Below are 17,835 nucleotides of genomic sequence, written 5' to 3' on the forward strand. Positions count from 1 at the left end.
GTCTTAAAGGCCCAAGACCCTCCCATGAGTAAATGACATGCATATTCACAAAAGGGCAGGTGATGTTTCTGGGGAGACCGCTCCTGGAGCCACATAAAAAGTTACACGATGACACCAAGCCATGAAGAGCCTTTCCTCCCTGCACTCACAGTGATGGGAAGGAGAGGAGCGTGGAAGGAAAGCGGAAGGAGCTAGCTCTACAGTAGCTTCAGAGAAAAGCCATCCAAGCCCAAGCTGGTTGGCAACAGAGGAAGTGGAAGGCAGCAGAAGCCAGATGCCTCACCCAGGGGGTGAGGGAGAAAGCGTGTAAGCCTAGAGCGCAGGAAGCCAGCTCAGGGTTCACACAGCAGTGTAGGCTGCAGGACCTGGCTTGGAGGTCAAGGAGTGTCTGACCTCTGATCAACAATTTGGGACTGGAATTTTAGGAGGAGCCTCTGGAGGTATATCTGCAAAAAGGTATTTGGAGAATTGGAGAAAACACTGGTTAGTCAGATAGACATGGAGTTCTGACAATTTCTGGAAATATTAAACATGCTGTCACAGAAGTAAAGTCCCTATCGTTTTCTCGCAGGCACGACTGACCAGCTTCTTCTGCTCCTGATCCAGGCTTCCTCAGCCCGCTACTGCTGACTCAGGCCTCCCCTGTAGCGTGGGGTTCTGGACCATACCCAGCCTTCTCTTTGGCATGAAGGCATGTGCTCACCATTCCTGCTTCCACTCCAGCTGGAGAGCGCCTGCCAGCCAGGGCAAGGAACGGGGAGAGGCTTTCAGGAGAACTGGCCTCTTCCCTTTTCCCTTCATCCCTCCTGGCACACAGCATTGCCGCCTTGCCACACTGAAGCCACAAACATATGAGAAGGGCCCAGAAAACATAAAGGCAATGGCCTTGGCAGACATAGTCTCTGCACCGATGCCAGAGGCCTTCCGCTCTGCTGTGTGTGCTGACCCCTGCAAGGCAGATCTCCTGTGGCCAGCCAGACACAGTCCTAATTCAGGTGCTCTGCCTCTCTGGGGGTTCCCAGGGGTAGGCTCTACTTTCCTGCTGCTGTAATAAATCACACAGTGGCCCAAAGCACATCAACCACTTGTTTTGCTCACAAATCCACGATCGCAACAGGGCTCAGTGGAGGTGGTTCCTCTCTTCCAAGTGGCACCAGCTAACTAAGCAGGACAGGGCACTGCAAACACTTTCAGGTTGTCTACTGGCAAAATCAGGGCTTGGGGCAGAGGCCTCTGTTCCTGCCTGTGTGGTTCTCTTGCAGTTGCCTGGGCTGCCTCGCAATGTGCAGGTTGCCTTCCAAGAGCAAGAGCAGAAAGGGAACAGGGGGCACATTGGTGGCATCATTCTGATCCAGCCTTAGCATCTTCGTGGCTGGCTGCCCCCACTGCTGTCAGTGGAGAGGGGCATGACACCCACTCAAGTTCCAGGGGAGCAGACGTGGGAGTCCACAGCTTGTGGAGAAGGGGCTGTAGCCTCCTAGAAGATGCAGACCCCCTGGAGGCCTCACTGCTCATGGGGCCTCTGCTGATGAGAGGCTTCATGGCTCCTGGGGCCTCTGCTGCCCTGCTTCAGAGATGGGTGTGGTCGTTTGCAAAAAGGGGAACAAACCAACACCAGATCCCCGGCTGATTGCAGAAACCCTGTCACGGTTTTCAGATAGAGGAGTCACAGTGGACACTGGGGTCTCCTGCCTCCCATGTGGTATGAAGAGGGATCCCAACCCTTGTCCTGACCATCCATCAGGCAGGTAAAGTCCTCCTCCTGAGCACAGCTGCAGGTATGTTTCTCCTGTTCCTGAGCAGGCAAGAAAGCTCTGCTATGAAGCATGGTCAAGCGTGTGCACGTGTTGGGTGTTGGGTGTTAGGCTCTTTGGTGGAAAGGAAGGTTGGCATATGGCACAGTGCCACCTCACAGGAGACCAGAATAGTATCCGTCAGTCCTAGGGGCACAATTGCCAGGAAATACTTCTCTTTGGATAGAGTCTCGGTGTGTTTGTCCATTATGTCAGAACATCTAAAGGGACAGGATGCCGGGGTTGCAGCCAGGCTGCTCCGGGTCCCATCCCTGCTCTGCATCCCCAGCACCCTGCCTCTGTGGGCCTAGGGAAGGCCATGGGTGCCAGAGAACGAAGAGGCAGGCTCCCTCTCTACTCTCTGCTTTCTCCACTGTCCTTGGTGGAGTCTGAGTCTTGTTGTGGGACAGGCAGCTTCAGCACGGCTCTGAGGCCCTACTTCCCTGCTGTCCACACCCCTGGGGACCCTTTCCCTGTGGTGGGAACCAGACATAGGCTGATGAGGAGAGTATGGCAAGCATGATGGGTGGCCACTTCCAGGCCTGGGGGAGGACCACGGCTTCTGTCTTGCTCACACCCTCCCTCCTGTTCCCACCACTCGCTCGCATGCAGCAGGGGCCATTGAGTGGCCTGAAGCATGAGGCCTCTGGCCAGCTGCCTGGGAGGAGCCAAGGCCTTCCAACAATGGCCTGTGTGAATAGCTCCACCCCCACTGGGACCTTCAGGTGACCACAGCCCTGGCCAGCTTCCTGGCCAGAGCCTCCAGGGCCATGGAACAGAACCCTGGTGAGCCACACCTGGAACCCACACCACAGACGCTGAGGTGGTGCACAGTGCTGGGAAAAGCCCAGCCACGGGATGTACCTGGGCAGCTGTCCCTCCAGCATCTCCTCCCTCTTAAGTAGCGAGTAGGGTCTGATTGGCTGGGTGTCGCTGTGGTCACTCAGCCTTGGGGGCTACCTGCTGTGGTAAGTGCTGTGTGGCCCCATTGACCCTGTGGGGTCTCCACACCCCACCATCCACTTACCATCACCAGGCCCTTCCCACTCCAGTGGTGCCCATGTCTGCACGATGCCTGACTGACAGCGACAGCTCATGGCTGCCAAGTCCACCAGGCTCTCTGTGTCCTTGAGGCCATCACTCACCCTGTGAGAGTCAGAGGCTGGAAGGTAAAGGCCAGAGTCGGGACCAAAATGTCATGAGTGCCCTACTGTGTCCAGCACCAGACACGGGTAGGGCATGGTGCCACGACAAGGGACACTGCCTATCCCAAGTGTATTTACCATTAAAAACCTGCTTCCTAAAGGCAGTGCTCGAACTTTTTAGACCTCATTTCCACAAACATGGGTCTGTCTCTAATTCAGACATTTTGCAGACTGAAACCTCTAAAAGCCCCAAAGCATACCTTTAATTCAGTGAAGACAGTATTTTACTTAGACCAAATAGCTAAGTATTCTATTGCCATGTGCCAAAGGCCTATGACTTTTTAATTTCCTCTTGTCTCTAAGACTTTCAATTTCTGTTTTCATTGGGTCAGTCTTACAAGGAAGCACATAAAGACCAAAGACCACCGGGCTCCGCTTTGTGGTAGTGGGTAAACTCACAGGCCAGTCATCTTCCTCAAATGGCTAAGCTGCCTGGCCTTTGCTCAGAGAAGCCGGCCAATACATTTCCAGCTGGTCATTAACCAGGGCTTAGTCCTAGGAGTCACTTCCCTTCGGGGAAAGGTTGGTAGCTAAGAAAGTCAGTTCTGCCTCTGGAGAAAAACAGAAGTCTCCAGGAAGAACCCCCACGTGATGGCCATCATTCTCACAGGCGAGGTGGGAAGATCTGAGATTGCTAAGAGCAGTGACTTCAGAGAGAAGAGTCCTGCTCAGGCACCGGGCAGTCAGAAACAGAGCGGACAAACACCAACAAGAAGTAGTGATAAGACACACTGCCACCACATTGAAAGTCTGGAAGGAAAATAAAAATTTAAATTCCTTTAAAACAAGGACAAGAATAGCAAAGGTTCCATTTGGTCTTAGACGAAGCCTGGAGACCAGGAAGCTCAGTTTTCATAGTCTGTGACTCCATTGCTCAGTGACAGATTCCACTCCACACAACCAACCTTTAAATGAAATAAAGATCATAACATGTTCTAGCTCTAAGAGCAAAGAGTCAGACAGCTCTTTTGGGTTTAGAAATTTAGAAGAAATATTCTGTCTAAAATATGCTTTTCCCAGAACAAATGAACAACAAACCATACTTAGAAAGTGGTCTCATGGGAAGGGCCAGAGATTTCCTTTTCTGTAACAGAGCAGTGGCCTCTGCTGACCTTGGAGGTTTGCATCATTTCCCGTCCAGGAGCTGGGGGGTCCTAGAGGGTTCTCATCTCCTTTCCATGATTGGTAGGTTAACAGATGGAGAAGCTCAGGGATGGAGAGCAGTCCTGCTTCCCCTGGCTGGTTCATGGCACATCAAGGCTAGGCCTCGAACACCCTGGCTCCAGTTCAAAGGGAGAAGCATGCTTTACCCAGAAAATAATCACTGGTAAGTCAGACTAAAGGGCAGGTTAGGCTCCATGTAGGAGGGTCTCGATTGTCAACCGTGGTGGCAGGACCTGTCTTACCTGAACTGTCAGTGTTCTGTCAGGGGAGCGGGGATGACAGGAGTGACAACACTGTCATGATGAGTCACAGCAAAGAGGGATCACACCTTCCCACTGTCTGTGCAGTTCAGACTAGTCCCAAGAGGAAGTCTATCCAGCCCTGTCCTTGTGCCCTTTGTTATCCTTTTAATGAGCATATCTATTACCCACATCAAGAGGATTAACTTTCCTCACAGCAGCTACAATAGGGATACAGCACCTTGCTTGGGTTCTGTACTTGTTTCTTTGGAAAGAGCTAAAGGGCCGAGCTAGCTGAGTTTCAGTTTCTGAAGGAGGTAAGAAAAGCCTGTTATGCCTCTATAGAATGATTCGATAGCAGAACCTATATACAGAAATAGAAATAAAATCTATATTCTCTCCAGTTAGAAGGAATTTCCCTCTAAGGTTCAATAACTTTCAGACAAATGCTGACTGCAGTTTTCAAGAACAGAAGGTTAGGCTAAGGTCTGAGTCTACACACACGCATCATCCTGGTGGAAATCACTGGTGGTCTCATGGCATCTGAATTTAAGGAAAGATGGCAATTGTGCCCTTGCTGGGAAGAGGGGCTGACTCAGGGCTCAGAAACTCAGACTTTCACATTTCCTATCCTTCAGTTACACTTGATATTTCGTGCTTACTTTTGCAGTCAGAAGGTAAACGTGGATTAACTGATTAAAAAAAAAAAAAAAAGCCACGTTAGCAAAGCAACAATTTCAGGTTAGTAAGTAGCTGCTTAGGTTCTGGAAATTCCATTTTAAAAGAGCAAAAGAATCCTTTTTCACATTATAATCACATTATCTCTAAACTGGAAAACATTTCACCAGATTTGGTTCAAAGTAAACTAGACGCACTTTAACCTTGAGCAAAGACCAAGGTTAAAATCAAGATTCAAGGAAACACTGTTGTATCATGTGGAGAGGTCCAGAAAGGTAGAAAATGGAAAGCAGCTCAGAGGGGACAGGGCAGCTCAGAGGAACAGGGCGGCTCTGGGCTGACCTCACCACCATCCCCCTCCTGGCGGCTGCAGTGGGTCCAAGTCCCAGTGACCAGCAGTATTTGGTCTGGTTTTTCTTTCTAGAATTATTCATTCACTTGTTTGTCTCTTCCACTAGAGATACAGCTCAAATTCATCTTTGTGGAAAACTTTTACACCGTTGGTGGGACTGCAAATTAGTACAACCACTATGGAAATCAGCACAGAGGTTCCTCAATGGGCCAGGCATGGGACCACCATGTGACCCAGCTGTGCCACTTCTAGGTATTTATCCTGAAGAAGTAAAGCCCTCTTATTCCAGTGACACACGCATACCTGTGTTTACAGCAGCACAATTCACAATAGCCGAACTGGAACCAGCTCATTTATCCACTTATGGATAAATAATAAAGAAAATGTGGTATCTAGACACAATGGAGTTTTACTCAGCCACAGAGAAAAATGAAATGTTGGCATCTGCAAGAAAATGGATGGAAATAGAAACCATTATGTTAAGAGAAATAAGTCTAACTCAGAAGGTTAACGGTTGAATGCTTTCTCTCATATGAGAAAACTAGAGAGGAAGAAGGAAAATTGGAGTGGATCTTGTGGAAATCAAAGGGAGATCAGTAGAGGAAAGAGACCAAGGGGAAGGAGAGGGGAGGGAGGGGGAAGGGCTGGGGAGTGATACTGGCCAACTTATATAGTTAATATGTATGCATGTACAAATATGTAACAACAAATCTTATCAATATGTACAACTATAATGCACCAATATAAAATATGTGAAACAAAATTCACCTCTGCAATCATGGTGCCTGCCTAGCACATGTCTTGGCAGACAACAGCACACAAAGAATATTTGATAAATGGATGGATGAGCAGATGGATGAGTGGGTGTATGTATGTATGGACAGATGACTAGAAAGAGTGAGTGGGCATTTATCCTTGGGTTGTTTTATATTCTTGTCACCTGTTCTATACTCGTTGGGGACTTTTCAGCCTCAAAGTAGATATGAACCCCTTTCACCTATGAGATAGGCAGACTTATGGCATTGCTCTCCTCGGAGGGTAGCCAGAATGTAGGAGGAGTTCAATACACACATGTGCAGAAGTGATAATCTTGGAGAGGTGCTCTGATCTCCAGAGAGCACTTAACAAGCTGAGATCACCAACAGCAGGGTGCTTGGGAGGAACCAGCTCAGCACTGTGGTGGACAGCACCTACAGATGCACATTCCTCTTTGGTATCTGTTCCCCTTCAGGCCCTCCCCCTTCCCCCAGTCTGTTCCAGGCAAACCCCTCCCCCCAACTTCCTCTCTTTGTATCCATGAAGTGCGAGTCAAGTGCCAGCAAATTTGATTTTACTGCTCCACATGAATGCTAGCCAATTTTCCAAGTGGGAACCCTGAAGATAATAATTGAACGTTGTCTTGTCTGGATGCGTCCCCTCTAGTGGTTCCCTGGTGGTAAACCACTGACACAAAAGGATCAGAACAGCAGCCAATGGAGTGCAGTGTGGTGTGTGCTTGGCACTCCCAGGCACTACTGTGTGCAAGGCCCCACTGGTTTGTATGGAGATGGGTGACATGGGCATACAGGTCCATATTTTTTCTTGGGCAGTTTGGCTCAGGGAGTATGGTGAGCATAGTCAATGAGCCAATTGGGGCTGGTGACCTGCTCCATGGTTTGGGTCCTTGGCTGACTACTGTCTGTGTCTGTGGAAGAACATGGTGCTACAGAACTTCAGGTACCACTCCTGCTCTGGGGAAACAGCCATCAGAGACTATCCTTGGTGAGCAATTTCTGAGCAATCAGAAACAGTCTTGAACTACACACTAACATAAGAAATTCCGTCTGAGATGACATGGCTTTGTGTTGTATTTCGCCTTCTAGGAGGGAGTGATCATACTCCATTATTGATGACTCCGGCTACTGCACGGAGAGAAGCTATGGCTAGTGAATATGATGGGTGACCCTCCTGCGATGGCTTTGCACTGTGAGAGTAGCCGGAGAGGCCACTCTGTCACGATTACTCACCCATAAGTACCTGCAACACTCACCCACACCCAGCTTCCTCATTTCCTCTGGGCTGATGAAGGAGACAGGAAGGGAAGGAGAGATGACTAGGCCAGCACAGTGAGATCACCGCGAGGCTGGGGTTCTGGCTCTGCATGGTGGAGGTAAAAGCTCCGTTTGCATTTTATAGGTTTTCCACTCTCGGGAGGCCAAAGCTGAGGAGTGAGGCCTCCGTCTGAGCCACAGTCTCAACAATCCCACCAGCTGGCTGTCCTCATGCTTTCTGCACAGTGGCAGAGGTGCCCAGGGGATCAGCTCCCTCACTGTCAGCCTTGGTCAGTGAGACAATAACCAAGAGCTCAAGAAGGTCTCTGTATAACCTGGGAACATGGGCAGTAGACGTCTGTGCCACTGGAGACCCCTAAGACCAGCTTCAGCTGCAAAAGGGCCATGTCCAGAGCTACCATTTGTCTTTCCAGGCTTGTGCCCTATCTGGTAATACAGAATTCCAATTCTCCACAAAAACATCACCTTTCTTTTCCTGACGTCCTCAGGGGATGAGTTTCTACACACGGGATTGAATCTGCTGGTATCTCTGCAGTGTGCCCTGGGCACACCGTGCAACATCAGTCCAGTTGTCTCTGTAGGACACCACTGCCTCCCAGAGCCTCTGCCTCACCACCTTGGTCTGCTTATGGGCTCTATGGTTGCCTCTGCCACCACCCACAGGGCAATGGGACCAATGTGTCTGTGCCGTGAGCAGGACTTGCTGCATCTAGGTACGAGGTCTGTCGGGTCATGCTGTAATAAAATCAGAGGCACTGGCTGGTGCCCTGATGCCACACTGAATTTTAGTCAGTAATGTTGAATAAGAGCCATCTCCTGTTATGCAGAGATGGGGACATGAAGGCGTGCTCCCAAATAAGTCAATCAGTGATAGGCATCACCAGGTACTGTGAAATGTCTTGCACATTGAGGTTGCTTAGAGTTTACTTAATCACTTTTAAAATGTTACAGAAGATTGTTAAAATAAGAAAAATGGTTTGCCAAATTAAACACAGCTCTAGGTTCATAGATACCATTAAAAATAAATAACATGTAGAAAGTGAATATGTGTTAGATGGACACACACCTTTTCTGTTATTTATTTCCTTAGAATGGTCACCTGGCAGCATACCTGTGGTGCTTTGGAAACTTCCTGTTGACAGACGCCACCTAGTGGACAGGGAGCAGCTGCTCTAGATCCATTCAATGAACATGCTGACTCCGTGTTTATGAACAGGGGAACCCAGAGAACACTGGCTCCAGAGAAGTGCGTCCCAACTGGCAACATGTCACGTGGAGGGTTAAGTCATCAACTTTAAGTTGGCTATGGAGGACACAGGAAAGCAGCAACAGTGCTTCATCTCAGTGCTTCCATCCCTGACACACTGGCCAGCTTCCAACCAAGCCCTCCTGTTGACAGGTCTGCATAGGGGCAGGCAGTGGTCATGGTCCACACTGGAGATCACAGCGTGCCAGCTGTGGAGCTGCAGAATAACAGCATCTTTATCTCAGAGGTTTTATTATCTGTTTTTTTAAGATGAGATAAATGAAAAATTGAGATGTAACTTGTTTATGGTTACATATCTAATAAGCTTTCAAACCAGTTCAGAGCCAGGGTGGTTCGATTCCCATGTCTGTGGGCTTCTAAAGAACCCAGCTCTTTGGGCTACCCAAGTAAGGATATGCTGGAGGATGCTTCTGGTCCCATGCAGTTTCTACTCTTCCCCCACTCCTCTCCCTCTTTATCCTTCCTTCTCTTCCATCTTCTCTCCTCTCTCTCTCTCCTTTTCCCCCTTCCTCCTTGCCTGCCTCTCCCCTTTTCTTTTGTTGGTGAGGCAAGAGGGCAGAAGACACATTTGAGGGCAATAAGATATATACAAGCTGTTCAGCAGTAAGCTTGGATTGGTGAAGATGAGACACTAGGAGTAGGAAAACGTGAATTGCAATGGCCAAGAGTTTGAATCATTAGAAAGTAAAGCACCTGTCCTGGAAGGGTCTTGGAGATACATGGGATTGGGCACATTACAGCAAAGACCAGTATACAGGACTTCTTGCTTGTGAAGCATACAATGAAGAATGTAGAAACATTTCCCTGCGGGAGGATATTTGTCCCTGAGCCTGCTTACTCCATCCAGTGTCACCTTTCCAGATCTCTATGGCATCTTCTATGCAATATTAAATTCCATGCATGCACATTTTAAATGCATTGCCTTTGCACTGCTCTTAGAATTGTTTCCCGTGCAAAAATCCCAGCTGAGCACTCCTGTTCTTCCCTGGGAATGGCCTTACTATTTAAACATAGGACGCTTCTGTGGCCCCCAGAGCACAAAGGAGCACAGAGTGGGCCTCCAATGTATTTGTAGAGCTGAATTTTTATTAGGGGGCTTGTTGGGCTCCTAGAGATAGAGTGGACTTATACCATGAGACAGTATTCAATAACTCTTACATTACTCTTTTGATTTCCCTTCTTCTGAAACAGATGCTTTCCTGCTATCAGGACTACTGGTATATTACAACACCAGGGCTTTCTGAGCTGCACTAAAGCATTTTTAAATTTCAGCAGGACTGCTACTTTATTTTACTTACTAGACCATATCTAAACACATCTGTGCTTTATGAGAGGTTCACATGCTCCTGACATGCTCTACTGCATGGGAGGACATACTTTCTGAGAAGCAAACTGTACTTGGCAGATGAAGTGCCAGGCAACTGTGGTTACATAAGTGGTAAGTTGTGCTTGGCTAGAGGGCACTGCTGTTTCCCAGACAGGCCTATGCAATTAGTTCCTAGGTGTATTGCCCATGCTTCCCTGGCCAGCAGATTGCCTCTTTCCCTCCTTCTTGCCTGGCCCTCTGATAGCCTTGGTCAGGAGGCCTTGGCCCACTGGACCCTTGATTTATCTGCAGGACAGGCTCTCTGCTTTCCATGGGCGCCACCCACAGGCGGTCCTGAACACCTGCTTAAGCTCTGCTTGTTCTGAAATTCTTTCAGGGTGGTCAGTAGCCCTAGGGTCCCATGCATCTAAAACAATGCCCTGAACAGTCTAAATAATCAGTACCTAGTTATTGCAAATTATGAATATCCATTTCATATTAAATAAACACTTTAAAAATGATTTGTAGTAGAACAGAGAAGGAGGAATATAAACCCTTATTAGCCATTCAGGTTTATTATAGTGTGTGCACGTTATTGTAGCTTGAATTTTGCAGTGGTTTATTATGGAAATAAAACTCGTTTTGCTCAATTCAAAGGTGAATAAGTACAAGCAGCATGCAAGGTCAGCACACAAGCGGAAGTCCTTAAGACAGGGTAGATAGCTGGTTTGCCTTTGAACTCTACCCCTTTTGTTTTTCCTAGAGGAAAAGAGGTAAGACTGCCGCTGGATTTACTTCAGAAGGAGTCCACGTACCGAGGCATAATTCTAGATAAGTCATCCCTATAGTGTTTCTTTAGGCTGCCCTGGATCATGGTGAAATTTCCAAGAGGAAGGAGGCCTTTGAGGGGCGGCAAGTGGGGGTTAAGCAGCGAAGGGAGCCGCTTTCGGTTTTAGGGAAGGTGAAAGACTGAAGATACGCTCACGTGAGCTTTTAGGTAACCCCAATTTCATACTTCGATTCTGATATTTTTCTTTAAAATTTAGGCAAAACCTACAGCTTTCCTAGAAAAGGCACTCTTTCAGGAAGACCCGAGGCAGCAAAGCGCTGTGCAGGTATCTGTACAGGTGCTGAGCTCCTGCAGTCTCCGCCCTAGGGTCAAGGCTGCGTTCCCTTCCTGGAAAGCCAGCGACGGCCTGCTGGGAAGAAGACCTTCCAGCGAGGACGCGAGCAGCAGGTCTTTTAGCGTATCCTTAAATGTTAGTGGAATGAATACACGACGGTCTTTGAAATGCTGATTATGAGGTGACAGGAAGCCCCCAAATTCGGAGAACTCAGGAATTTTATCTTGACACAGGATCGCTGCCCGACGTGTTTTATTACACCCGTTGCCATACATCATGCCCATTTAAAAATAAGATACAAAGGACTGTACGGTGTGTTCACAGAGAAATACGGCGCGGGAGGCCCTGTTTAACTTTACCAGGGCTGTGTCCTGGACGTGCCTGAGCGGCGAGCAAAGAGAACACCTCTCGGGAAGAATTCTGTCTCCTCAACTGGACGCCCGACCCAGGCTGGGCACAGCCCCTGGCTCGGTCGCGGCGAAGCCCGCTAGGACAGGCCTCGGTGGTTGGGCGCAGGTCAGCGGCGACCCGCACCTGCCGCCTCGGCTTCCTGCGGGCAATGACTCCCACGGCACCCTGCGGGCGGCGTCACCTCCAGCCACGCTCGGAAGACTCCCCCGAGGCCGCCGAACTTCCAGCGCCCAGGTCGGGATCCAGTGATGCACACTCATGGTTCCGGCGAGGCCTCCTCGCAGGTGATGCGCGTCTCCTGGGAAAGTAGAAAACGGAAAGTTATTTCCCCGCAGCTAGGCGAAGACCCGCGCCTCTCCCGCTCTCCCGGGGCCGCGCCTTCCCAGCCGACAGGTCCCGGCGCCGCGACTCGCCGCTGGCGCCTGCAACGCAGTGCTTCCGCCTCGCTCCTCCCAGCCTCGGGTGGCGGCGCCGCCTCGGCAAGGGGGCCGGCGCTGGTTTCTGCACCGCGGGTCGCCGCGACCCCCAGCCGTCCGGGGCGGGTGCCGCGCAGGGCCCCCGCCTGCTTTCGCTCCGGCCGGCGACGCTCAGGCCCCGGGCGCACCATCCGAAAGCCGGCGGGCGTTCGTCGCAACTCGGGCAAGAGGGTGAGCGCGGCCGGGTCCCGGCCCGCCCGGTCTCTGCGAGGGTGGAGCGGACCGCGGCCTCGGGCGGCCCCTCCCGCCGCCCGCCTGGGAACCGCGCACCGCTGCGCGAGCCGCGGACGGAAGGGCGGCGCGCGCACCCGCGGAGGCGGGGCGAGGCCCCAGCGGCGACCAATAGGAGGCGGCATTCCCGGACGCCGGCCAATGGGAGGCGGCGGGCGGTGCGGGGGCGGCGCCGGGCGGCGGGCGGCGGCGGGAGCCGGCGAGGAGACGGACAGGAGCCGGAGCCGGGCAGGAGGACGCAGCGCCGCCGCCCGCGCAGCCAGAGCTCCTGCCTCCGCGGTGCGCCGCCTCCGCCTGAGCGCAGCGCGGAGTCCGGGCCGATGGGCCGCGCGGGTCGGCGGCGGGCGGCGAGGTGGCGGCGCGTCCTGTGCGCGCGGGCCGTAGCGGGTCCGGGGACGGCGGCTCTGAGGTGCGTGGCGGGCGCGGGGACCGTCCCGGGGGAGCCGCCGGCTGGGCGGCGGGCGCGCGCGAGCCGGCGCTGCGCAGGGAGCCGGGGGCCGCGGGTCTCCAGAGCGCCGGGCGACCGGCGAAGGGTCGTGCCCATCGCCGAGCGCGGGCCGGGGCGGTTGCGGCGGCGAGGCTGGGCGTGCGGGCCGGCCACCTTGCGGGGTGGGTCCCGGGGCCCGCGGGCCCTTTGTGAGCGCGGGCCCGCGCCCTCCCTCGCCGGCCGGCCCGCGCCTCACTGCGTGCGGGATGTCCCCGCGCGCGCCCTCAGATCAATCTCAGCCGCGCGGCAACCCAGGAATCAATTGCGGCTTATCCTCCGGAGCGAGAGCCGGGAACAAGTTGGCGTTGCCCCCCGGGAGGTATTTGTCATCATTAACCTGCTTCGCCGAGATAATTCAGCTCGGGGGGTGACTCCAGCCCGAGTGTGGGAAACGGCGGGCGCGCCGGGCGGGGAACTGTGCTCCCAGGACAAAACGGCACTGTAGACCTGGGGGCTTTGCTTTGAGTTTGAGAGTTCGCCTTGGAGTGGACAGGGCTGGCTTAGAAAGGAAAACGAACAAACAAAAACCTTGGCGATTTTCATGGGTTTGCTCAGTAAGTTCAAAATAGTCTCACAAATTTTTCTTTTCTTTGCCTCTTTTGTCTGCAGTTTTCATTTCTAAACTTTAACACTAGATGGCTTTCTTATGACAAGCCTTTGGTAAACTGCGCATTTGAGTTGCCTCTCTGCAATCTAGATTGTGATTTTTATAGTCTTACAAATAGTAATGAAAGGAAGAAAATCTCCAGGGTTGTTGACTTTTCTTTATTTTAATATTCTCTTCCCTATAAGAGGTACACAAACCAATATTTTGCAGGCTTGGAAAACTTTCCTTTCATTTCTGGCATTCCCAAAGGTGAATTTCAAAGGAGAACTTGATTACCGTGATTACATATTTAGGAATGTTTTTCGCGTTTTGATTTATTTATGGGGGAATTCAGAGTTATTGGGTGGGCTTTGTAATTCTGTTTAGATAATGTTTCCTCTTATATGATCTTGCTGTTTGATATGTCTCTCTGATAATTCGCGGGAAAGGGCAGTCTTTCTTGAGCTGTGAGCATACACTGCAGGGATTGTTCCTGGAGACCAGCTGATGCATTTGGGAAGAGGTGCAGTTGGAGTGTGTCTGCATGATTCATACCAGGGATTGTGTCGGGCGGCTTCATTTCCTCTCCCCAGATGATGTTGCATCTTCATTTCTGAGCACAAACCTTTTGTGACAGGTACAATTGCCTGTAGTTGACCGGTTTGGCGGCAGCCGTCTCTCAGTTATGCTGTTAAATACTTGATTCTAAAGCAAGAATGCAGCAGCCTGTTTAAATCCTGCCTTGGTAGGCAGACTTATTTATAAGCAGGAGAAATATCTTGAAGTTATCTTTATAGCTGTCATTTATTGTGTGCCTTGCTCAGCGTAAACTATGACACATTGAATTTGTTTGTTCTAAATTAGAGTGTATTCATAAGTAGCTGAAGGAAAAAATAAAAGCTACTGAGCAAACATCTGGGAAGTAGGGAGTGAAGTGAAATGAGGAATAGCTTTTTATCAGTACCCACCTGCTGCCTATAGATGGGGTGAGGGGAGTTTGGGCAAGATGCAGTGCAAGCATTTGGTCCAGAAAATAAAGAGAGGGATACACATGTGGGGTGGAGCTTCTGGCTTTGGAGCAGGGCCTGGGATTTCCCCCAGATGGCTTTTTTCGTAAAATGCTTTCTATGTTTTTAAGTGTTAGGCTTTCTTAAAGAGCTTAAATTTTATTGTTTGTAACTTTTAGCTAATAGTGAAATGATCAGATTGTCATGACTTGGCATCTGTGACAGTATGGTAGTTAAAGCTGTATAACATGGGATTTGAAGGTTTCTTATTTTTTTCCCTTGAGGCTGGGGTTCCCTGATACCTGAGCTCAGTCAACAGCTGTCCACCTTGGAATCTATTTATCTGAGGCAAGGGGAGAAGTGGGTTATTAATTTTGAAAATCTGTCCATTTCTGAAAGTGAGGAAATAGTAGCAGGTATCTTGAAGGAGTGATGGTTTGGTAATTAAAACTTTGGACATCAAAATCCTTGACTGCATCATGGAGAAGAACTGCAAGTTCACCTGTGTGCAGCCCCTGCTCCCCAGTCCCAAGGGGTCAATGCCCTGGTTACCTTTTGGAACTGAGGAGTCATTTAATGTTTGAAGAGCTGATCTTCTTGCAATGGTGCTTTAGGGTTATAAGCTTCCAAAGACGTACTAGGTTGGAAGAAAAGTTAGGCTGTTACTGTTAACTGAAAAGCTTAGCTCTTCTTCTCTGTTTTAAGCCTGAGTAAAGTAGGAAGCAGAGCTCTAAAGAACCCAGAACTGTGGCTCTGCTGCTTCTGTCAACACAGCTGCCTCCCTTTCAGGGTGGGCAGAAGGCACCAGGCAGGGTGGTGGAGGGGTGCCGGGGGAGCAAGCTTCCTCTACTGCTCGTCACAGATGAGTTGGGATTAGTTATTTCCACAGTCTCCTTCAGTACCAGAAGTTTAGGTTGCTTTATTGTTTAAAATTATCAGTAATGCAAATGTCAGGCTGGGATAGTTTATGTTTTCCTGATTGTGTCTTTCTTGGTCTTGCACGTTTGTGTTTGAAACCTGTTTTGGGTATTAGCTGCTTGGTTTACCTTGAAGTCAGTGATTCAGAACTTTTCTATTCCAGTTGCATTTACCTGTGACTCCTTTTAAGGAGAGGTATCTGTCTGGTAAGAATTTAAATGCCTCACAACTTCAGGGATAATTTATTTTGATCCTTTTTGAACTTGATTCATAAGCTTTGTTCTGAAGAGCAGAAATCCTGGAATGGGGCCAGGTCTGACCAGCTGTATGGGCCCTCTTTCCTATAAGATGTCGTGTTTAGTGTGATTGGCTTCTTTCTGTATTTATCCCTGTTCGACCTTGCATGGTGACCCGAGTGTTGGGAAGGAAGAGGGTATGCAGTGAGTGTCATTGTCTTAGCATCTCTGGGTCAGAAAGGACCTTAAAGGTTATCTTTTCCTTATTTTACACTTTCTATTTCCATCCTCCTGTAAAATTAAAAAAAAAAACACAAATTTTAGGGATGGGCATATTTGTCTGCATTTAATATTGCAATAGAAGTATATTGAAATTAATAATAGCAGTTACTCTCATCATCTAAGCATTTCATCAAGATGTATTGATACAACCAAAGGTTGTATATGCTGTCAGACTGCAGGGGGCTCTTCCCATCTGGAGAGAACATCTGTACCCAGCTACCTGCACGCCCATGTGCCCATCCGTTCTCCTGTTGCATGGAGCACTGAGAATGTCCCCAGAGGACCAGGATGTGGAAGTCATGGACAGCCCGGCCCAGCCTTCCTCAATGCCCGAATTCTTGTGCGATTTCTGAGGTGGTCTTCTGGCAGTACCCAGGCATGGCCAGTAAGGGGTGGGAGTGCTACCTTTTAGATGGCCTTTAGAACTAGAAAGGTTTTTGACTTAATGGGATTGACCTAATTCTACCTGTGTATCCACATTTTACTGTCTTGGTGGCCTTTAGAACACATCCTTTTATAGAGGTAGTTTAGTTATGGAACAGTCCCTATAGGAGCTGGGCCTAGGATCCAGTGCCCTGCCTGCCCCTGACCTTTCAGAGTAGAACAGGAACATCCTTTTTGGCCACCTGCTGCTGTGCTGCTGTGCTCTGAGTTCGCATTCGCCTCTGGGCTTCTCTGACTTGGTGGCTTTCTGGCCACCAGCCCTATGCTCTTTGTTCCCTACTCCTGCCATGGTGTGCCAGACTTTATTGGGCTTTATTTTGGCTGGTTCCTCCCAGGGTGCTTTGGGAATTTGATCCTGTCACTTAACACCTTTGCCTGTCCTCCCAAAGAAACATGGGGTATGCCTTAGCTCAGTATTGTCCCTTGGGCTGTGTCCTGATGAGCCTGGTGAGCTGGCTGAGCACTAGCAGCTGTGTCCCATTAGCCACAGGGCTCCTTCCAGGCTTACCAGGGTCACGCCAGGGCTGGGGGAAGTGCTGCTCCATTGCTCGTGATGGCCACCTTCCGCCTTCCCGCACAGGGTTGTGAAAGCGTGTTCTCAGCTGCTTTGCTGGTTCTGCCTACCAGGTTGCTATGAGGAAGAAGCGAGTCATTCTTAGTGTGTCCTTGGTAAGTCAAGCCCTGTTTTGCATATAGTTGGTGATTAGGAAATAATACATGTTTCATGACTGAGTGACTAGAAACTAGGGGGCCCCATGACTTCTGAAGACCTTGGGTACCAGAAAGGACATAGGAAAAATGAAGAAGTATTGAACTTTCTCAGCCTATTTGTCATATCATCCTAGTCATGTAACATGTATAAATCTTAAATGTAGTAAAAATGCATATGATTAATAACGAAAATTATAACATAACATAAATTAAAACAGTCACATAGATAAGTCCTTGGTAGTGATCTCCAACCTATTTTAATACACCTGAATTAATTTTGTTGCAACATTTACAGAATAGAATCCTTGGGACTTAATGGGAAAGTTTGCTTCTCAGTGTGGTTACAGTAGTATTTTGAGTTGCTTCCCGACAGGGGGGATGGGAGCCACAGTCTTGTCCTATTTTCTTGGTGCATTAGTTTATACACTTCTTCCCATTTCCCAGGTAAATCTGCTTCAGCCGTAGGGCACCTGAAGCTCTGCCACGTGGGTGCTCTACTTTCACCCTTGCTGTTGCTGCCTTTCCTGAGAACGTGGCAGGAGACCAGCAGTCCAAAGGCTGCTGTATGTGTCTTCAGTTACTCTTAAGTCAAAAAATCTGAATAAACCATCTGAGCAGTTAAAAATTGTTTCTTTGAGAAATGGGAATGTTGGGCAGGCCAAACTGCTGTGTGGGCTGAGAAACTTTTGACTGTTGGCTCTGGTAATCCGTGTCCCCAGCACAGCACTATTCTCACTGTGTCCCCAGGTGTCTTGATGGTTCCTTGTGCAAGCAACAGTGGGATTCCGGTGGCCCAGGAATAGCTCTGGGATGTGGTTCCTGTTTGTACTGAAGGTTCTAATAGTGATGTTAGGAATTACAGTTTGA

The 17,835-nt window shown here is 49.7% G+C and overlaps 2 protein-coding genes across 4 annotated transcripts in view; one reads left to right on the plus strand and one right to left on the minus strand.

Moving 5' to 3' along the window:
* Positions 1-11,295: 11,295 nt before the first annotated feature.
* On the minus strand, positions 11,296-16,802 carry LOC113199357 (uncharacterized). The gene is made up of 3 exons (XM_026412282.2): positions 16,766-16,802; positions 11,969-12,898; positions 11,296-11,888 (listed from the first exon to the last, which is right to left on the minus strand). Exons 1-3 carry the CDS (start codon positions 16,800-16,802, stop codon positions 11,608-11,610), a joined length of 1,248 nt encoding a protein of 415 aa, XP_026268067.2. The 3' UTR covers positions 11,296-11,607.
* Positions 12,535-17,835, plus strand: part of Sipa1l2 (signal induced proliferation associated 1 like 2) — a 134,873-nt gene continuing 129,572 nt past the window's right edge. For all 3 annotated transcript variants that reach the window (XM_026412508.2, XM_026412543.2, XM_026412535.2), the window contains exon 1: positions 12,535-12,706. The gene's annotated coding sequence lies outside the window, so the exon portion shown is untranslated. The remainder of the gene's footprint in view (positions 12,707-17,835) is intronic.

Source organism: Urocitellus parryii, chromosome 9 (genome assembly GCF_045843805.1).
Source record: "Urocitellus parryii isolate mUroPar1 chromosome 9, mUroPar1.hap1, whole genome shotgun sequence".
Classification (NCBI taxonomy): Eukaryota; Metazoa; Chordata; class Mammalia; order Rodentia; family Sciuridae; genus Urocitellus; species Urocitellus parryii.